Source organism: Emys orbicularis, chromosome 7 (assembly GCF_028017835.1).
Source record: "Emys orbicularis isolate rEmyOrb1 chromosome 7, rEmyOrb1.hap1, whole genome shotgun sequence".
NCBI lineage: Eukaryota > Metazoa > Chordata > Testudines > Emydidae > Emys > Emys orbicularis.
Window position 1 is genome coordinate 7,804,240 of NC_088689.1, and position 23,310 is coordinate 7,827,549.

The following is a 23,310-nucleotide window of genomic DNA, read 5'->3' on the forward strand; positions in this document are numbered from 1 at the left end:
CTGCGCTGATAAGTTCTTCAGGGAGCTTGTGTCCAGCCCTACTTGATGATGTGGGTGTGTCACTGGCAAACCCCGTGCCAGCTCTTGCCAAGTCTGTAGCCATCAGCTGATAAATTCATAGCTGGAAACCAGACCAGCTCAGCTGTATGTTAATATTGTTCAAGGTAGGTGTTAGACTTGTAAGAATGTGTTTAGACTCTATCAGATGCTTGTAAGTTGCTGCATGCATTAATCTTCCTTGTAATGTCTGGATCTCACGCTATAATGTAATATGTAAGTTTTGCTTTATAATGGTAAAAATGCCTGCTATGAACTTGTGAACCTAGGCAGGAAGAGTGGCTCCCCTGCCCATGAAGAAGAGCCATGAAGGCTAAATGGGCCATTGTAGGACAAAGACTTTGTTGATTGCTCCATCCACCCATGAAGAAGTTACAGGAGCTCTCATCCCATGGGCTTGAACTCTAGGGGAAGGCCATGTAAAGATGTTCACAAGAAGAAATGGTTTGTTGTTTGGATTCTTTGAAGGTAAGAAACAAAAAGCAGAGATCCCCAGGGTCAGCCTGAGTTAGCCGGCCTGAAAAGACATTCAGTGGACAAATTACTACATCTCCGTCACCTTTTGGAACCACAGACTGTGACTCACTGTGTTTATATGTTGCCTGCTTTAACCTGTAATAACGCTCTCATTTATTTTTCCTAATGAATAAATACTTAATTAGTTTACTATAGGATTGACTACCAGCATTGTCTTTGGTGTGACATCTATAGTACAAACTGATGTGGGATAAGCCTCTCGTCTCTAGGAACTGGGAGCAAGCTGAATATTTTGCGATTTTTGGCGTAAGTGACTATGACTAAGGCTAAGATTTTGTCGAGGTGATTTTTAGTAAAAGTCATGGACATGTAACGGTCAATAAACAAAAATTAACGGAAGCCATGACCTGTCTGTGACTTTTGCTGCTGCAGCTGCATGGTTTCCCCTGCCACCATGGTGGCTGGGAGCTGTGGGGTTCCCCCTCTGCCCACGGCAACTGGGAGCTGCAGGGTGACCATATTTCCTCTCCCTTCCCCTTCTCCGTGCGAGGCTGTCGCTGGTTGCTGGAATCCTGAGGAGGGCCCCCTCAGGAGTCTGTCGCCTGCCACTGGAACCTTGCCAGGGCTCTGTTGGCTGCCAGTTCCAGAGTCCCACAGTCTCTGGGGCTGAAGCAGAGAATATCATGGGGGGTCTCTGGAAGTCACAGATTCCTTGACTTCCATGACATAACTGTAGCCTTAACTATGGCTAATTCTAGCTTGTCTGGGTGGCAAGATAGAAGGTCTGCCCACGGGGACTGTCTGTGACTCCATGGTAAGTTTGTTACTGTCATCCAGGAGTTCACACTTGTTACTGGGTTGGTGAAATCTAATTATAGAACATAGAGCCAGTTTCGGGTGTCTGGCCCACTTTATGACATTCTGAGGTTGTGAACCCTCCAGACAGCGTGACAGTGGACATGGCTTAATAGAGGGTGGAGGGGGAGTTTTGGGGGCTTTGAAGAACCCCTGCCGAAATGAAGAGTCAAATCCCTTTTATAAAATGGATTCAGAAATCCTGTGGGACACCCTGTTACAAGGTATTATTTGGGCTAATAACTCCAGGTTCTGCCCCACCACTGAAGACAATAGAAAGACTTCCATGGATTTCATTGGTGGTTGGATCAGGTGGCTGGATAGTAAGGTGAGATGGACAATTTATTTGTAACAAATAATATTCATTGTGAATTTATCCCATTTGTTTCTGTTTGTAATTCGTTTAGGAATCAGTTTCGATTTCTGCAATTATATCTAGTAACCATAAGGATTAGCCAAATAGTTTGGCCAACCAGTGTCCAGCAAACAAGTTGTCTATGAACTGTTCATTTTGTCTATTTGCTATGCATTGTTCAGGAGTGTGATTGGCCATCTAAGTCATAAGGCATTGTTTCTGCTCCTGGACTGGAAAACTGAAACTTTTAAAATAAGAGAATAACAAATAATGAATAACTCACTTCCTAGTATGAAGGTTCAGATGAATAATCATTCATGGAACATTCAGGATTCACGAGCATTTTCACAAGCAGCCAGCAGCATACTCACAAACAACAAATGTTAAAAAACAGTGAAATGAAGCCAGTTCATTTCTGAGGGATATACTAACAAATCTGGTTTCATTCCTATTATTGCACCTGCTGCACTACATATCAAATCCAGGATTTAATATTTAAATGAATGAGGGCGCCATCTGCAGTTCCAATATCTGGGCTACAATTAGAAGAGCTAACAATCCTCACTTTTTAGGGCAAATTCTGATTATCAACTATGGTTGGGAAGAAATTACTTATCCCCATGACACACTTTTGCCCAGTCATGGGGCATTCTGGGGATTCTTTGAAAGAAATGGTCATTGTCAGAGGCAGGATATCAGTCTAGATGGAGTATTTATCTGCTCCAGGGTTGTAATTCTTATGTTTTTCTTTGCAATACCTACACAGGAAGAAGAAAGGAACATAGTCTTGTAGTTCAGAACTATGGGTCAGATTCTTGGCTGCTGAAAATCACCATAGCATGTTGATTAACACCAGCTGAGGATCTGGCCCTACCTGTGATTACAAAACAGCACAAGTCAAATTTAAATTAAAAATCAACAAACAGATCAATGCAGCAGAAAAACAGTAAAATGGACAGAGATACTTATGAAATATCAACAAAACCCAGAATTTCTGCTACCACTTCATATTTCTTCTTTGCTTTTTTTCATCCCTTCCTTTAAAATAAAAATTCTCTGATATCCAGTTTATCCACATCTATACAAATAAATGCAAGTCCCTCTCACATACTCATTTAAGGACCTGATCCTCCGACCTGTATTTATAATAAGTAGTTATTGTACTATTGTGAGTAAGATTGCAGCAGCAGCAGAACTGTTCAGGAATTAATCAATTAATTTTTTGTTGGAAAATACTGATTTGTCTAGACCAAATTTTTCCAGGAAACTTAACAAAAGAACAGCCATACTGAGTCAAATCAATGGTCCATCTAGCCCAGTATTCTGTCTTCCGACAGTGGCCAGTGTCAGATACTTCAAAGGGAATGAACAGAACAGGGCAATTATCAAGTGATCCATCCCATCGTCCACTCCCAGCTTCTGGCAGTGGAAGGTTTAGGGACACCCAGAGCATGGGGTTGCATCCCTGACGATCTCGGGTAATAGCTATTGATGGACCAAGCCTCCATTAACTTATCTCTCTCTTTTTTGAGCCCAGTTATTCTTTTGGCCTTCACAATATCTCCTAGCAATGAATTCCATAGGTTGACTATGAGTTGTATGAAGTAGTACTTCCTTATGTTAGTTTTAAACCTGTTGGATGACCCCTAGTTATGTGACATGGTAAGTAACATTTCCCTATTCACTTTCTCCACACTATTCATTGATTTTATAGACGTCTATCATATACCCTCTTAGTCATCTTTTCCAAGCCGAACAGTCCCAGTCTTTTTACTCTCTCATAAAATGAAAGCTGTTCCATACCCCTAATCATTTTTGTACCTTTTCTAATTCTAATATCTCTTTTTTGAGATGGGGCAAGCAGAACGGCTTGCAGTATGCAAGGTGTGGGCGTACCCTCAGTTTATATAGTGGCATTATGATATTTTCTGTCTTATTATCTATCTCTTTCCTAATGGTTCCCAACATTCTGTTAGATTTTCTGACCGTTGCTGCACATTGAGCAGATGTTTTCAGGAAATCAACCACAATGACTCCAAAATATCTTTCTTGAGTGGTAACAACTAATTTAGACCCCATCATTTTGTATGTATAATTGAGATTATGTTTCCCAATGTGCATTACTTCGCATTTATCAACAATGAATTTCATCTGCCATTTTGTTGCCCAGTCACACAGTTTTGTGAGATCCCTTTGTAACTTTTCAAAGTCAGTTTTGGACTTAACTATCTCGAGTAATTATGTATCATCTGCAAATTTTATCACCTCACTGTTTACCTCCTTGTCCAGATCAAATTTATCAATTTGTTCTAAAACCTCGTCTATTGACACTTTAATCTGGGACATTTTCCTCAGATTTGGCACCTAAAAAGAAGGGCCCAGGTGTGGGAAACTCCCTCACATCCTCTGGAGTGAAGACTGATTCAAAGAATTCATTTAGCTTCTCTGCAAGGACCTTGTATTCCCTTAGTGCTCCTTTAGCAACTTGATCGTCTAGTGGCCCCACTTATTATTTGGCAGGTGTCCTGCTTCTGATGTAGTTAAAACAATTTTTGCTGTTAGTTTTTGTGACTTTTGCTATTCAAATTCCCGTTTGGCCTACCTAATTATACTTTTACACTTGAATTTACTTTTACCTGAGTTTATGCTCCTTTTTTATTTTACTCAGTAGTATTTGACTTCCAATTTTTGAAGGACACCTTTTAGCCTCCAATCACCTCTTACTCTGTTCTTTAGCCAGGGTGGCTTATTTTTGGTCCTCTCACTGGTTGTTTGTTTGTTTGTTTGTTTGTTTGTTGGGGGGAAAGAGGAATACATTTAATTTGAGCCTTATTGTGATGTTTGTAAATAGTTTCCAGGAAAGAGTGGGTTTTGACAATTTTTTTGACTGAAACATTTTTTTGGAAAAAAGTTTCAAAACCGTTGAAACTTTTTGACATTTAAGATAAATACAGTAAATAAATAATAAAATCTAAATAAACATTTCAAATTTGTTGGCTTGTTCGTTTCCTTGCTTCCATAAAAGATTTCAAGATTTTAACTTTTCCTCCCAATTCAGGACGGGACTTTTCTTTAAATCTGGTGAATGTGTGTGTGATGGGAAATCCATTTCCTGCCCAGCTCTAAGCAGCAGATTCATATTCTAGATGTCCCATTTATTCGATTGCCTGCAGGTGCTGTGGTAGTTTCCAAATGTAATGTAGGCATTCATCTTTTGAACTACCTACCAGTCGACAATATTTTGTTACAGGAGTTACGCTATCTGAATTAACTAGACTTGAGAGTGCAGGAGTTCAGAATCTTTCATTTGCTTTTGTGTGGGTGCCTAGCCACACATCCATGATTGAAAACGTTGCCCTCCCTGACTTGCCCAAGTTCAGGCAGCAAACCGGTGGAGGATCAGGAGATAGAACCACGTCTCCTCACTCACAGCTATTTACCTCTCATGCAAAGCAGAACAAACAAACAGTATGTATCAAGATGTTTATATTAAAAGACCTGGAGGGATTAAAACTGCAGATTTTGGGTGTGAATCCCGATCTGAACTGTGCAGAGTGTTTACATTCAAGCATTAGATTTGGCCCCAGCCTCCAATGAAACATTCTTAACTTAAAGAACCCCCAAAACTTTATTTTTTTTCATAAACGTAATGCCTAGCTAAGTTTCTCAAAAATTTACAGACCTTTCAAGGGGATTTTGGTTAAGTTTCAATCTAATTTGGCTCTACCTTCTAACAGCATACTCTCTGCCCTCTGGTTACAGAAAATAACTTATGGTGTTGTTCAGATCTACATGAAATTAACTGTTTCTCTACAGCATTGACCTGAAACCAGGCAAAAAATCTGTAGCTTCTGCTGACTTTTTTTGTCAATGAGTTTCTGATTTTATTCCAAACTCAAAGTGGAACCCTCGGGACACAAAGTCATATGAATGGAAATGTAAGATAAGGCTCAGATGAATTTCTTCCAACTGAAAACACAACGATTGCCATTTGGCTCTTACTTAGAATCTGGCCCAGATTGGACTTTAAGAGAAACCACTAAATATAAACATCACTTTCTATGTACTTGGATTTTATACTGGAGATCAAAATCCACTACACTTGGCACTCTAACAGAAATTAACCAAGGGTATTAAAAACTTAAATCACATCAATTAACACTGTATAATAATCAAACTGCCATATAACTCCCATACCAAATTAATCACATACCCAGCCGCTTTTTGGGGACTCCAGTTCAAGCACTAGCATTGATCGTACAATTTAACGTATGACATGAAAGACCAAATCCTCAGCTGGTGTAATTGGGAATAGCTCCACTGAAATCAGTGAAGTTATATAGATTTATATTAGCTGAGGGACTGTTCTTTTTTCCCATCTGTAAATCTTTTACACTATGTATAGAAATACAATAAATAAATATATGAAGACAGACCATGATCAGGGATCAGAAGGCATAGACACAGTCAGGAAAAAGTTATTAGTATTCCGGCTGGGAATGCCCAGGACTAAGTCAGATGATGATAAATGCTCTCACAACCCTACCAGCCAGATTTTCTAATACCTTACTACGGTGACATCTCTATCCTCTCTCATCTGAAGCCATGGTTAATGTACTGCTGAGCGTCTGCTGGGAAAGATACAAGGCGCAAGAATAAAAGTATCTTGTTATTTGCATTGAGGTCCGGCGCTTTTGCTTAGATCCTGAGTTTCAATTGCTGGGAGATTTTTTTCTAATTTGTTTCGATAGGGATACCTTTTCAAATTAAATCCCTTTATTGAATTTTCACCCTTGGTTAGCTCCCAAACATGTGGCCCTTGCAAAAGATTAGAGAAATAGTTCACAAATTGTAACTCTTGGGCTAAGCCTGAAAAAAAGCATCTTATTAACAACCCTTTGCCTGCTCCAGCTACATGCTACTCTCCTCCACTGGAGAAAAGTTTGCTCACCAATCAGAGGGGTGGAAATTATCTTCTTCAGGGAAGGCAAGTTTGTCCAGTGGCTAGAACTGGATAGTTAAGCAACCTGGGTTCTATCCTCAACTATGGTAATGACTCACCATGTGACTTTGAGCAAGTCATTTCACCTACCTGTACCCCAGTTTCCCCATCTGTAAAATGGGAATAATAATGTTTATTACTTTTGTCTCTACATTTATATAGGCCTTTTCTTCTAAAGTATTCTTCTTATGTCACAAGAACTAGAATTGGACCAGAAGAAGAGAGAAGAGGAGAAAAGAGGAATTGGAGTTTTGAGCCTGGAGCATACCATGAAGTCAATAAACCTTAGAGTGTCACTACAAGAGAATAGCCCTTAATAAACACTTACTACAGAAACTGTTCAAAACACAATACAACAGTGTAGCTACTCCATTAGAGGGTGTCATAGTAGAATATTGTATTACTATTTAGTACTTCCATAGGAGCAGAAAGGACGGATCAGCCTCCTTTCTATGTCCAGGGAATGTGAAAGTTAAAAAAAGGAAAGAAAAGACACAAATGGTAAAAAGCACTGAGATATTTAAAATTCTTTCAGTTTTAATAATCTAATGTGTTATTAAACGGAAAGGACATTAAAAATATATACAATTTCTATTCCAATGGTGTCTTTTAAAATTCATCCTCTGAAGAATAATTTCTTACCCATAACGCTAAGCAAGTTAAAAAAAATTGTCTTGAGACAGTTCCCTCCCTGACAGTTTCTGGGCTAAATCCTGCTGTCATAAATCCGGAGGAACACCACTGACTTTGGCTGTGTAATTGAGAGCAGAGTTTGAGCCACTGGGATTTTTCAGAAGTTAATCTACTATGTCATAAAAACAAAAAAATAAATAATCCTGCAAATGGTGCAAATCTATTATTTACATTGCAGCAAAGCTGACATTTGCAGGAGAACCATCATGGAATTAAAAATGAGAACATCCAGGACAGTCGGGTGGTTTTTGTGAGGTACACAACCGCCTGAGGCAATTGAAAGCTGCAGGAAAAAAGCCACAGGGAAAGACCTGCAGAAGTGGGGAAGCGGAAAGATTAAACAGCAGGAAGCAGGGGAGTGGAGAAAAGACCAGCAGAGGTATCAGCAGACCTGAGAAAACTTCTGTCCAACAAGGAAAGCTTGAGAAAGGAGTTTGGAGTTGTAAGCAGAAGGAAAATTGGCCACAAGAGCAAAGAAAGGTTGAAGGGGTAAACACAATGGAGGAGCAGGTAGAGATAAACTGGAGAAGAGAGTATCCTTTTACTGACTGCCTTCAAAGGCTGCACATCCCATGGGAATCCTCCGTCCTGCAGGTAACCTCCTTCCACAGCCTGTTAATACCACCCTTTCAGCTAGCTGGAGGAGCTGCTGCTCTGCCTTGAACTGAGGGAGCTGCTCTAAGACCCTGCCCGTGAGAGACTGAACAGAGAAAAAAAGTAAGATCTCCTCTACTATAGGGTGTTGGCATCAGAATGGCAGGCCAACCCAGAGCACGACAGAGCTGGTAACGACAAAACAGTCTGGAAACTAATGTACTTACGGCCATCCACTGTCTTCGCCTCCAGGTGCACAAGGTCTGGCTCTTTACTGGAACCCATCACAGACCTGCAAAGGACAGACTGAAGTTAAAGCATTAAAATGAACAAAGCCCAGGCAGATTCTGTCCACTACATTTATTCCACAGTAGAAGACCTCATTTAGGTGGAGTTAAATTTGTATCAGTAACTAAAAGCTAAAGAACTTTGAAAGACCATACTAGTGTTCCCTAAAATAACAACCCTTGGAAATTCTAGCCATGCTGACCTTCTATAAAACCAGAGTTAACACCCTCCAACAGCCTTAACTCTGCCTTACACTACATCTCCACCACCTTCAGAGTGGGGAATGTTGGTGTGTCCTTTGCTTTGATTTCTGGGGTCTGTTTCAGTGCGTGGCATGCTGATGTGCCTTTTGTTCTGATTGGTGGGGTATGCCTTGATGTTCAGTGCTAAAATCAAGCTTCTCTATTATAAGATGTGTTATGAGATTGGTAAAACAATCAATTTGTAAGCACCTGGAGGATACTGGAGTTATAAGGAATAGCCAGAATGGATTTGTCAAGAACAAATCAAGCCAAACCAATGTAATTTTCTTCTTTGACAGGGTTATTAGCCTAGGGAATGGGGGGAAGCAGTAGATATGGTATATCTTGATTTTAGTAAGGCTTTTGACAAAGTCCCACATGACATTCTCATGAGCAAACTGGGGAAATGTGGTCTAGATGAAATTATTATAAGGTGGATGTGCAATTGGCTGTAAGACTGTATTCAGAGAGCAGTTACCAATAGTTTGTTTTCCAACTTGGACAGCATATTTAGGCAGGTCCTGCAGGCGTCATTCCTGGGTCTGCTACTATTCAATATTTTCATTTATGATTTGGATAATGGAGTGGAGAGTATGCTTATAGAATTTAAAGATGACACCATGCTGGGACACCATGACACCATTGGTCTGAATTCAGCAATATGAAATTCAATAAAGACCAGTGCAAAGTACTTCACTTAGGAAGGAAAATCAAATGCACACCTACAGAATGGGGAATAACTGGCTAGGTGGTAGTGATGCTGAAAAGGATTGCGTGGCTATAGTGGATCACAAATTGAATATGACTCAACAATGTGATTCAGCTGCAAAAAAGGTTAATATTCTGGGGTGTGCAAACAGGAGTGTCATAGATAAGACATATGAGATAAGTGTCCCGCTCTCCACGGCACTGGTGAGTACAGCTGGAGCACTGTGTCCAATTCTAGGTGCTACACATTAGGGAAGCTGTGGACAAATTGGAGAGTCCAGAGAAGAGCAAAAGTTTAGAAAATCTGACTTATGAGGAAAGGTTAAAATAACTGGACCTGTTTAATTTTGAGAAAAGAAGACTGAGTGGGGACCCGATAACAGACTTCAAATATATTAAGATCTATTACAAAGAGGGTGGTGACTAGTTGTTCTCCGTGTCCATTGAAGGTAGGACAAGAAGTAAAGGGTTTAATTTGTAACAAGGGAGATTTAGGTTAGATAGTAGGAAAAACTTTCTAACTATAAGGTTAGTTAATATCTGGAACAGGCTTCCAAGGGAGGTTGTGGAATCGCCATCACTGGAGATCTTTAAAAAGAGGTTGGACCTGTTAGGGATAGTCTAGGTATACTTTGTCCTGCCACAGAGCAGGGCCTGGACTTGATGACTCGAGGTCCCTTCCAGCGTTAGATTTCTATGATTCTATGTAGAACCCTAGTCATTCCTCTATATCAGATTTTGCATGCACATTAGTTTAATTCACATCCGTAATGACCAATATTCTCTCATTAATTAACAACATAAAAAGAAAATTCCCTGTCCTGTCAGACATTTCATTGGCTCAAATCTAATTAAAACTGTGTTAAGTTAATAAACCAGATGGCAGTCTGGCTAAGAAAATGCTTGTTTGTTCATTGGATAAGAAATATCAGTGTAAGACACTCCATACGGCACGTAAGGGATTATGGAGTAAAGTACACCTTTGGTAAAACGTCCCTTTTAATTGTTAACATCTATCTGGAGAACACCCTGGAACAGGCCAAAGGGCCATTAGTTTGATGTCCTCTCTGAATTATAGCACTGCTAAATCAGCATAAATTCTGAGGGCACAGTCCTGTTATTGGTTTTGAACCTGTCACCTCTTTCCCGGAGGCAAGAGTGAGAGCAGATGGGCCATCCTCATGTGTCTCCATTAAGGATTTGCCTGCCTCAAGGTGGACCATTTTCTTGACAGTAGCCTGAACTATGGGTTAATACTCGATTAAAGCAAGAACATTCATTTCCGGTGATGGACAAGTCAGATGCTATTCTGTCCAATGCCTCATTATTTGCAGGCAATCAAAACTGAGGTTGTAATTCAACTCCCACTTGTACTGCAATCCGAGTTCGATCCAGCTCTTAATCAACACTAATCTTAACTAAGTAACTAGCAATAACCATTTTAAAGATGTTATGAAAAATGGGACTATTTGTTTTGATTATCTCTAGCTTCACTTAAAGAATCCTATTGCAATTCATCAGCTAAAGAAGCTTCTTTTTCTTTGCCGGACAGTGTGAAACATTTCCAGAGAGGCTCAAAACCTGTTTCCTGACTCAGAGCTAGTTTGCTTGTTCTGCACCAGCACATTTGGGGTACGTCTTCACTACCCGCCAGATCGGCGGGTAGTAATCGATCTATCGAGGATCGATTTATCGCATCTCGTCTAGACGCGATAAATCGATCACCGAACGCGTTCCCAGTCAACTCCGGAACTCCACCAGAGCGAGAGGCGGAAGCGGAGTCGATCCCGCGCCGTGAGGACACGAGGTAAGTCGATCTAAGATAAGTCGACTTCAGCTACGCTATTCTCGTAGCTGAAGTTGCGTATCTTAGATCAATTCCCCCCTCCTAGTGTAGACCAGCCCCCCGGTGTCTATTTTTCAGCAACGGTCAAGCTACACTGGTAGAAGCAATGGTTTAAGTGCTAGTGTAGAAAGGGGTCTGTAATGAGCCAGGTTAAATTTTTCAGGTGAACAGTTTATTCACCAAAAAACAGTTTTGGATGGACAAAAACTTTGTGAATTCAGTGAATAGTTTCAGCCAAAAAACTTGTTTATTTTAATAAGATGAAACATTTTGTTTCAATATTTTAGAAGCAAAATGTTTCAATATCTCTTGTTCTGAAATTAATAAATTTTGTTTCAAAATGTAGCTAGATTTTATTTTTTTTTAAAGCTAAAAACCACCCCAAACCAAAATGAAACAAACCTTCAACCCAAAACAGGATCATTTCAAGATTTTTTGAATATTCATAATTTTCATTATTTGGTTTCATTTTACATTTTTTTTTTTACATTATTTTTTTAAAAAAATCAAAAACATTAAAAATGGTCAACGTCAAAACAAAGTGTTTTGCCTCAATGAAATGTTTCATTTAAGCCAAAATGATCACTGTTTCAATTTTTTGATTCACCAAAAAATTTGAAAATATTCATTTGTGGAAGGAAGCAAATTCCCCCTTCCACCTCCAAATTTTCAAAATTCCCAATGTACCAAAACAATTCCAATATTTACTCAGCTCTACTTGCATCATCATCATTTATTAACCATTTATAAAGGTACTTCTAACAAAGTGTGACCCAAATTCATAAAGAATGATTAATTATTATAATGGTAGAAAGGGATTGCCAATCCTTACTGGAAATCTGTTGAATTATATGGATCATAGCAGCAGAATATATGTTGGCCTGCCTTTAAAGCAAACTACTTTTGAGAGAAACAAAGTGTGGAATATCTTTTATTGGCCCAACATCTGTTGGTGAGAGAAACAAGCTTTTGAGCTTACAAAGAACTCGTCTTCAGATTCTATAAACTCAGTGGGCTACAGAAGCACTTTTCACTTGTGAAAGATCTTACCTAGCGTTTATTTGCATCCTGTCCCCACATTATAATTCGGTTACACATCTCTTTCCTAGAGCTATTAATAATGAAACTTGTAAAAGAAGTTTTACAGTGAGAAGTTTTACTCAGAGAATAATGACCCCTGGGCCTCCAACACCCATTTTTAATAAATTCTTCTTCTGGATTACCCAGATTACAGAAAAAGTGCAGCCATTTTGAATGGCACTTTCTTCCAGTTACCATCCATCAGAGAAAAGGGATTTAGGGCTTATTTTGCCAAGTATAAATCAGTTAACCTCTGCCTCCCGTGTCCAACTACCTTGCGACTTTCGGATGTTGTCAATGGGAATTTGACAATTCCGTTCAACAAGAACAAGATTTGGCTCTTAATGACAAAGGATATGAAAACCAGAGTCCATTCACTAAACAGACCAAAAATTTACTCTGGGATATCATTCCTTTGCTGTTATTTATTACACCGACTTCAAGTGTATATGGAAGTGGTTGGCTTCATCATAATGCTACTATATAAATCCATGGCACGATCACACCCTGAATACTGTGTAACATTCTTATTGCCCCATCTCAAAAATTATAGATTAGAATTGAGAAAAGTACAGAGAAGAGCAACAAAAATGATTAGGGGTATGGAACAGCTTCTATATAAGGACAGATAAGAAAGAATGGGCCTATTCAGTTTAGAAAAGAGATGACTAAGGGGTGAAACGATAGAAGGCTATAAAATCTGAATGGTGTGGAGAAAGTGAATAAGGAAGTGTTATTTATCACTCCACATAACACAGGAACCAGGGATCAGCCGATGTAATAAATAGGCAGCTGGTTTAAAACAAACAAAAGGAAGTACTTTTTCACACAACACACAGTCAACCTGGAACTCATTGCCAGGGGATGTTGTGAAAGCCAAAAGTATAACAGGGTTCAAAAAAGAATTAGATACATTCATGGAGGATAGGTCCACCAATGGCTATTAGCCAAGATGTTCAGGGATGCTACCCCATGCTCTGAGCTGAGTGATCCTAAACCTCCAATTGCCAGATGCTAGGACTAGACAACAGGGGATGGATCACCCGATAATTGCCCTGTTCTCAGGGCCGACAAGGGGTGGGGGAAGCCAGCACAAAGCGTGCAGTTTATAAACTGAAAGCCATGAAGCTAGATAGGAATGGCTGATCTCCAGAGCAGTATCCAGACTGCTGCCACCTTTGTCCCTACGAAGTGGGAATGTAGGAAACTGTTCTCTAAAACAAATGTCAGTCAAATACTTCTAACTCCCCATTATCAGCTGTGTTAGCGATGGCTGTCATCAATCTATTTTGCCCACTAGGCCCATGTTGCCTTATCTTTCAGTTTCCCTCCATTCTCTCTGTTCTCAAAGCCTGAGTGCTGATACTTCCATCGGCCTTGCACTGCCTGCAGCTGACTTTCTCTCTGCCTTGGCTTATCATTTTAACTTTGTGGTGAAAACCTACCCTGCTGACTGTGATTCATCCTTTTAATCACAGGCCTTCTTGAATACACAAACTCCCCCTGGACTTCAATCCCCCTGGTATTGATAAGCATACTTATCAAACTGCACCTATGATATTTTTCCAAAGAGCTTTTTATGTTTAATTGGTGTAATTGTCTTGATGCTTTTTTAAAGCAAAAGCACAAAATATAAAAATTACAAACTTTTGGGGTGAGCTAACGTGGAAATGCCAATGGGACCACCATCTAATGTTCCCTGCTGCCTTTACAGAAAATGGTTGTGTTATGAAATATGTAAGACCACGAACCTTCCGTTACAAAGCGGCTTCCTAAAATATTCATCAACTCCAAGCCTGCTGTGTAGTCGTCTGGGCTTGACAGCTTCAAAAACCTAGACTGAGAGCCGTGGAATTACAGCCCAGCAATGGTTTTAGCTGCAGACTATATATGTAGGAAGCAGGATCAGAAACGGACTAAAAGCGATTCCCTTTTCAGGAAGAGACAATGGCAAACAAAAGAATTGGGCACTCTACATTGAACAGCAAAGGTTATCTCACCAAGTGTTTCTGCAGTCCCCGCCCCGCCTGCGCCATCACGCTGACTGCTGGGTTTCTAAAAACCTGTCTCCCCGTGCACTTCCAGGAAATCCAGTAAAGACCATGTCATGCAGGATCTTTCACTAGTGTGAAAAGCCTAAAATTCACGGCTGCTGGGAGTAAATGAGATGAATGACTGAGTCAGGCTTCTCAGCTGCAGAGAGACCCCATCACTAGGGTAATACAAAACCTCCACACTTTGTATTTCGTAATTTCAAACACATTGTTTTTAAGCAAAGGTCATTATGAGCTGCAAGTGCCGATCAATAATTTCAAATACGGGCAGCTGGGCTAACATTTTCAAATGTACATATGGATCAAGGCCAACATTTTCAAAGGGAGCTTCTGGTCTTGGATGCCTTCATGATCAGTTTCCCAGTTTAAGACACCTTGGATCTCATTTTCAGAGTCAACTGGAGTTTTCAGTAGGCAGCACTTTTTGGAAGTGAGGCTCCTTTCAGGACCCTCAAGGTGGGCATCAAGAAATTGAGACGCCCCCCAAAAATCAGAGGCCGCTTATGAAAATGTTGCCCTTAATGCCCAAGCTGAGGCAACCAAGTTTGAAAATGTCACCATTTATGCTTTCCACTGAGCGTGCCCAGAAGGCTGTGGGCTCCTAGATGCGTGTATGTTGGTTAACACCTGATTTTTTCCCCATTCTAAATACCAAATAAATCAGACAAACTATCAGATAATGCATAAAAGTGAGGTTCTGACCATGTTTAGTCATTAGTACCTTGGGAACTGGTTAGTTCACAGGGTGTTTTCTCAGGGATGCCATGCATAGCAGGAAAGGAAGCAAAATTTCTGGTGACCGAAAGGTAAGTCTGGATCAGTACTTCGGTCCTAACGGGCTCTACATTGACTCTGTCACAAACCCCTTCCTGCCCTGGCATGGCCTCTTCATATGACCTGCCTCCCAAATGCCAGTTCTCAAGGCTCCCCTTAGGCTCAGAACCAACAGAAGGGGCTGCATTGAGAACTGAGCACTGGGGCAGGGAATAGGCAGTACCGAGCCAGTAACTCATTGGCCAGGGAGATGTGGCTGGAAACAGGAGAAAAGGATGGAGGAACACGAGTCTCTCTGTCCACTTGGAAAAGACATGTTCTGGTGCTTTTGTGTGTCACAAGGGGTTTAGATGGGAGGAAAAGCTATTACTCTTCTGGGGGGTGGGGGAGGGAGGCATAGGAAGAGAAGAACTCGCAAGTGGAAACTAGTTCCTTTCATTAAATTTTTTAAAAGAAATGCTTCTTCTTTTTTCTTCTTCATTAAACCAACTTTGTAACCAGTTGAAAGACAGGAATACTCTCCCCCCCCCCAAATGATTCACATTTTAATTTTAAAAAACTAAACTTGAAATTTTGCAAATTTCACCAACTCTACCCAGTAGAGGCATAATTCCCTACATTTGCACCAAAACACAGGCCGTTGTTAATAATTTGCAAGCAAATTATTAATTATTACTTGTGTGTTCCAATAGTCCCTAGAAGCCCTCGCCAAGATCAAGGCACCATGGTACTAGACATGATGTACCTAGTAAGAGACAGTCACTGCCTTGGAAAGCTTACAATCTCAATAGGCAAGAGAGACAAAGGAATTACTGTTATCCTCATTTTACAGGTGGGGAACTGGGGCACAGATGGTGAAATCCTTGCCCCACTGAAACCACTGGGAGTTTTGCCATTGACTTTAGTGGGACCAAGATTTCATCTAGAAAGATTAAGTGACTTGCCCAAGGACAGACAGTGTCGGAGCCAGGAATTGAGCCCAGCTCTCCTGAATCCAGCACTTTAAGCCCAAGACCATCCTCTCTTTAAAAATGCTCAGGCAACAAAGTCCACTGAAGCCAATGGGTAAAATCTTGGACCATTTGAAATCAATGGGAGTTGTGTCATTTCAGGCCAAGATTTCAGCCACTGAGAACACTCACATGGACTCCAATTGGGCTTTGGTTCAGGCCCCATGTGGGTGAAGAGCTACAGCTAGCAGTAAAAAGGCAGGTGAAGTTGCAAATGGACAGCTTGGAAAATCCAGATCCAAATGTGATGCTTGAAAACGACCATCTGCATACCTGCCCCTGTCCCCCTTTCTAGTCATCAGACTCCAGCAGCATGGCAGTTTGGTCCTGCCATGCGGGCAGGGGACTGGACTCGATGACCTCTCGAGGTCCCTTCCAGTCCTAGAATCTATGAATCTATGAATCCCTTGGCTGGCCCTGTGCTGAGTAATATTTATTTTGAGATGGCTCAGTGCAACATTCCTTCAGTTCTTCATTTTCCATTTCTAATGCTTCTCCAGCTCCTCATTCATTGAATTACCCAGAAAGGCTAATTAGCCATAACAGACAGGTGGAAACGCATGCTTGTTTTTTTGAGATCCTTACGCTGAAATCATCCTATGAGCATAAATATTCTAACAAGCTTTATCCTGTCACAACAGAGTCATAAAGTTGCTCTGTTCAGCACACGATAATGGCTTTGTAATTCAATTATTGGGAGTATTTGTCTATGGGGATTTATCTTCTTTTAGCCTCAGCACTTGTGTGAATCCCTTATCATAAATCTCACAAACGCTAAGCCAGCTCCCCCACTCCTCCGGGGCATGTCTTGTCACTTCTCGTTAAAAAAGTTGACAGCTTCTTCCAAATTACTCAGTGACAGGAGCTTGTTTTTGTTTTAAAAGGCCAGAAGCACAACAAACAAGAGATGACGAAGGTAGATCCCTAGATGCTACCATTTCCCCCCGCTCATGGTCTTGCAGTGCCTTAAATCCTATCTCTGAATAAGAATTGTAATGCTTTGCACTTATTACAGTCCCTTTTGTGCCAGGTTCTCAAAGCATCTTGTAAACAACAGATAAGTAAGTTTCCCAACACTTTATTGAGGTATCTAGGTATTATTGCACAATGCCTGTTTTACAAATTGGTAAAATGAGTTGGAGAGAGCGAATAAGGGCCAAATTATGCTCTCAGCTGTACAGTTGTAAATCCAGAGTGACTCCACTGATTACACAAGAGTAAATGGCTCTAATTGACTTGGCCAAGGTCACACCGTACTTATGTGGCAAAGCCAGAAATAGAGTCCAAGAATCCTGGCAGCTAGTCCTGAAAGCACTAAACCAAACCCCTTTGCAAGGATGGTGGGTACCATTAGAAATAACGCTGTAGAGTGTAACTTGGTGAAGATGCAGAAAATGGTCATTAACAATAAAATACATGGGCCAGATTCTCTGCTATGATCACTTTCTCCCCCATCAGCCTCCAGCAACCACCCCCATTCATTAAAAGACTTCCTGATTTCTCTATCTGCCCCTAACTCTAGGCACAGATTCGAACAGCCTGGGGGCAGCTGGAACATGCCACCTGGGAAGAATCGCTTAGGTGACCATCCAGCCAACTGGGGATTGCAGAAGGGAATGGTGGTAGTCCACCCATATCCCTGCCCTGACATGCCCCTTGTCTCAGGGTTGTGGGGAAGGTAACATAAGCTGCCCTCCAGATTATACAGATAGCTCTATAAGGCCATGTCTACATTAGAGCTGGGGTGTTACTCCCCTGTCCAGCTACACATCCTCACGCTAGCTCGATGAGAGCTAGTGCACGTATAAACAGCAGTACAGCCCAAGTGGCAGCAAAGGCCCAGTTTGGCCATGCCAAGTACCTACTCAGGCAGGTTTGTACTTGGTACAGCTGAGTCACACCTCTGCTGAAAGCAGAGGGGGAAGGATAGCTCAGTGGTTTGAGCATTGGCCTGCTAAACCCAGGGTTGTGAGTTCAATCCTTGAGGGGAGCCATTTAGGGAACTGGGGAAAAATCTGTCTGGGGATGGGTCCTAATTTAAGCAGGGGGTTGGACTAGATACCTCCTCAGGTCCCTTCCAACCCTGATATTCTATGCTGCTACCGCAGCAAGGCTGCTATTTGTACTCACAGTAGCTTGATCAGAACTAGCACAACTACACCTATGAGAGCAGTGGAATCACACCCTAGCTCGTAGCATAGACATCATCACAGTTAAGGTGAGGCTATTTCCAGTGACAGGGATCCCCCAACTCCTCCCTTGGCAGCTTGCTCTACTTACTAATTCTTCTTAGCAGCAGAGGGCCACCTCCTCAGCTGGTGCAAGCTATCCCCATTTACACTAGCTGCAAATCTGGCCAAAAAAAGTTTCCCCTAACAATCATCCCCCTAGATTTTCTCTGCTACAGTCTTGAGTTGTGCTTCCTTCCTGCTCTGTCCTCACTGACAAATGGGAACGATTTGTTCCCTGTCTTCTTTATCTATAAGATTTCCTGGTTGTATTCACTCACTCACTGAATCCCTTTTTCACATGTTACAAGTAGAACCCAAGGAGCCTCAGGCATCTTCTATTGAGAGCTATTTAAAAGGGGGGAAAGTCCTCTGGGTTATTGCTTCTGAATGTAGTGCAGTAATACAATGAATTGACTTATGCTACAAGGACCAAGCCTACCTTTTGGCTTCAAGGTTCAATCCTTCTGACAACTAAGGGACGCAGTCCAGCCAGTGCTTTCCACCCCAACAATCTCAGCTGGTCTGGGTTCCTCTAACTTTACACTCTCATCACAGGCTGCCTGGGGACAGTACGGAAGGGCCATGAAACTTATACAGTCTATTGAAACATTTTCAAATATAGGGATATAGTTTACATGAAAATATTGATCGAAAATTGTCCTTTTTATAGCTTGTTATAAGCATTCTTTTATTTGCTTTTGTTTGGGCAGGAATGGTGTCCCTAGCCTCTGTTTGCCAGAAGCTGGGAATGGGCGACGGGATGGATCACTTGACGATCACCTGTTCTGTTCATTCCCTCTGGGGCACCTGACACTGGCCACTGTCGGAAGACAGGATACTGGGCTAGATGGACCCTTCGTCTGACCCCGTAGGGCCATTCTTATGTTCTTATGCTTCTCTTCTTTTTCTTTTTTTTTTTCCTCTCAAACAAATTCTCTTTTGTGTCAAATATAATGTGTCCACAGAGGTATGTAAAATAACTGAGAAAATCCCTTGAGCTCTCTTGGCCTAAACTATGCCTTCCATATTTGCACTCCCAACCATTCAGCTAGATCTGCTTTTTCACAATTACACTCATGTGACTCAGATCGCTTCAGGAAGGCATTAATTGGCACTGATGTAAATGAGATCAGAATCAGACGGCTGTATGCAGACACTGGCTAGGAACTCAGGATATCTTAGGCTCTGACCTAAGCACCTTGGGCAAGACAAAAAAGGCCATATTTTTAGTGCTGAGCACCCACAACCCGGGCCAGATTTTCAGAAGGGTGCAGCTACCATGGTCACACCCAGGTCTAGATTTTCAAGAGTTTGGCACCTCACATACTGAGGTCTTTTGAAAATCTCACCACTGCTTTTAGCTCCTGAGTGACTCCTTTGAATGTATGTCCCCAATTGTCAGTGCCGAGTTCTTTTGCAAATCTAGCTCTCGGTCTCTCTAGCTCAGCTCCCCCTGTGAAAAACAGGGATACCCACCTTTCCTTTGTCTGTCTTGTCCATTGAAACTGTAAGCTCTTGCCGGGGAGGGACGGTCCCTCACTATGGATTTTATAGTGCCTAGCACAAGAGGGCAATGTGTTGGGTTCTTTCTACTGACCATCTTATTAGAGGAGAACAGTCTACTACTGCGGTCTTCTAATGAAGACAGCCCTGGAGCTCAAGTGACCCAAGGTCTGTGCTGAAGGTCCCATATTTGAACTTTACTGGATGCTCATGCGAGAGTTTACTCTGCAGCACCCTGCCTCTGTTTTCCCCTTTTGCAGAGCGATCTCAACACAATCCAAAGGAAATTAAAATATTTCCCACCTGAGGTCCAATTTATTTCAGTCCTCAAGGACACAGTGGCCCCAGGCCACACCTCTTACTTGGGGGATTTCCAGTCCTCTTTTTCAGAGCCGGGTCACCAGTCACTGTTCAAAGTCACTGTAGGGTCCTAACTTACAGCTGCTTCTTCAAGCCTGCTACACCTCCTCAGGCTCCTGTTTCTCAAGCACCTGCTGCCCTTTACAGGGAATCAGCTACTTTCACACAGGTATTCCTTCTTTAGTAATCAGGGTTGGCTAGTCCCAGGCCCTCCAGCCATTAAGGGGCAAGCCACCCTGTTACCACCAGGAATAACAGATGGGTGGAGAAGACAGCTTATTTTCTGAGATCCTTATGATTAAATTGACTATGATCCATGATCACATACTGAGCTAGAGCCTCTGGTCAGGAAGCTGGTGCAAACAGAGGGAACCACAAATTGTGGAGGGTGATTCCAGAGGGAAAAGGTGCATGGCTGGGATGTCCCTGAACCATCTTGATCCTTCCCCTTTGGGGCCATTTGCATCTGGCGTAAGTGTAAGCAACCCTCGGGCTGCTCTAATCTAGCACCAGATGCTCAAGCCTGGACAAGGGCTGAAGCAGAGCAGGGTGGGGAAAAAGGCAATTTTATGCCACCTTTGTAGGTCTGTGCCCCCCGCCCTACAACTTGGGCCAGAGGAACCACGATTTGTCCGACTGCTTCTCAGATCAGACAATATAATATGATCAGTTATTCCCACAGCCTTCAATGCACACACCTGGCAGTGCTGTGTTCTGGTCTGCGTGTGCGCCGGACAGAGTCCGCAGAAGGCATTTCCAGGAAGAATACAAAGTAAACCATACTTATTCAGTGAGCTACTCATTAAATATACAACAGAGAGTAAGAATAAAACTTTCCTAGCATGTGTCCAGACAGTTACGTTCACAGCCAAGTTAGCTGTGTAGCTAACTGCCCCATTTAATGAAATGCAGATCTGGAGGTTTACCCCATGCATGGGTGTGAAGGCAAATTCACTTCTTACTCAAATCCCTGTAGAAGATAAGCACATTCTTGGGCCCTGGATAGCAACACAGCGCTCTTCTGCTGAATCACCCTAACATCAAGCTCTTGTATCCTACATAAAGATGTATGCATATTTCTGTTGATGAGTGAATCCAATTAGCTCCACTCCAGGATATAGGCGTGAGTTGGCATAAATAGGCTTCTGCCCTCAGAATAGCTCGGTGGTTTGAGCATTGGCCTGCTAAACCCAGGGTTGTGAGTTCAATCCTTGAGGGGGCCATTTAGGGAACTGGGGTAAAAAATCTGTCTGGGGATTGGTCTTGCTTTGAGCAGGGGGTTGGACTAGATGACCTCCTGTGGTCCCTTTCAACCCTGATAGTCTATGATTTAGCTAGTATCACTGCGAGCCTTCCCTCGAGATGAATCAGCTGGCATGGGTAGAGTAAAGTACCCTCTACACCAGGTACAAGGATTACCCACAAATAGAGTACGACTCTCCTCCCCCATCCCTCACCTCACCACTCCTAACACGGAGGGTCCGACTCCAAGAAGGGTCAGTTACATGAATAAGAAGAACACGAGCAATGACCCAGCTAAGGATGCCATTGCAAGCATTATTACTTCAGGGCCAACCCAGTTGTCAGCTGGGCTCCCGAAGTTCCCTGCCCACGTTAGAATACAGTAGGGTGACCAGACAGCAAATGTGAAAAATCGGGATGGGGGTGGGGGGTAATAGGAGCCTATATAAGAAAAAGACCCAAAAATCAGGACTGTCCCTATAAAATCGGGACATCTGGTCACCCTAGAATACAGCAAAAGTAGGGGCAACATTAGGTGACTGATGCTCTGAAGCATCTTGACTTGGCTCCTGCCAAAGACAGGCTTCCTGCATACACAGCTATTGGGGATTCAGTGGGATCCAGTGATTAGTGCACTGGACCCAGTCAGGAGATCTGGGTTCACGTCCTGAGTCTGCCAGACCTACTATGTGCCTTTGAGCACGTTATCTGTAAAATGGAGATAGAAATACTTACTCCCTTGAGAAAGCACTTTGAGTACCACACATGAAAAGAGCTCTATGGGCCTGTTTTAATGACACTGAAGTCAATAGAAAGCCTCCTATTGATTTCAGTGGGCTTTGCACACAGCCCTCTAAGAGCTAAGTATTATTATGGCAAATCTGATGGGACCAATGGGATAAGGAATAGGCTGTGTGCGTCTTTGAGCTCCCTCATCTGCCCCTCTTCAGGATGGCATCAGTGTCCCCACAAAACACAATAGGGATAAAGTCCTAAATCACAGGATTGAGCTTAGAGACACCAGCACCCCAGTTCCAGATGGACGGCGGGGACTCAGAGTGTACTGGAGGTCTTCGAATTGTTATCAGAGATTTTCACTGAACACACTGAAATACGTTTGGCATCTTAATTCAGAGAAGAATGCCAACAGGAGCATATGCTCCCCTGGTTACATCAGGAGGCAGAGATGTTACATGGACATCACTGGCTTGCAAGCAAAAGATGCCAGAGGCCTGGAATGTTACCTGTGCACATTTCAGTAGGATGCACCCTGGCAGCAGTAAGTTTTAAGGGAATGTTGAACCTTGTTTTCAGGTGCCCTAAGCACAGTGGTACCTGGGAGCACCGCTTGTCCACCTCAAGGTGCTATTTGCCATCTACTTCTATTACCCCAGAGACTGCCTAAAACTATCAGCAACGGGACAAAAGCTTCTGCCTCGGAGCTCTGACCTTTCAAATGATTTTCTTCCAAATCCAAAATCCACTTGGGAACAAACACGTATCGGTTGCCTTAGAAAACCACTAGCTGTTACCCACCAGCCAGTGATTTCATTCAGTGCCCCACGAGCCTTCATCTGGCATGGGCATGTTTGCTTTATGTCTAAGTTATTAAATGTGTCTCTTTTTAATTAAATGTTCTGTACAGCTCAGCTCATCCGCTGTGGCTTTTAAGTCACATCAAGCAGATGATTTTCTGGACACACTGTTGTGCTGCACTTTGATTGGCATCCTCTGCATCAGCCTCCAGCAGTCGCCCCACGGTGACTGAAAGGTTTTGTTTGGCGATGCCCAGCAGCTTTTGGAAATAACCCAGACATGACGCTATTCAAACCGGCTCAGCCCACCTGATTTCACCCAGCCAAAAAGCTGACAGGAGCCACTGGAACGGTTTGCCAGATGAGCTCCGACCGCTTGGGTACAATGGAATTTTTAAAAAGCT

The 23,310-nt window shown here is 42.3% G+C and overlaps 1 protein-coding gene across 1 annotated transcript in view; it reads right to left on the reverse strand.

Moving 5' to 3' along the window:
* The window catches only part of SORCS1 (sortilin related VPS10 domain containing receptor 1), a gene marked incomplete at its 5' end in the record, with an annotated part of 424,998 nt that overhangs the window by 97,769 nt on the left and 303,919 nt on the right, over positions 1 to 23,310 (reverse strand). The window contains 1 exon segment of the mRNA XM_065407558.1: positions 8,261 to 8,325. Coding sequence (XP_065263630.1) covers positions 8,261 to 8,325 — 65 coding nt within the window.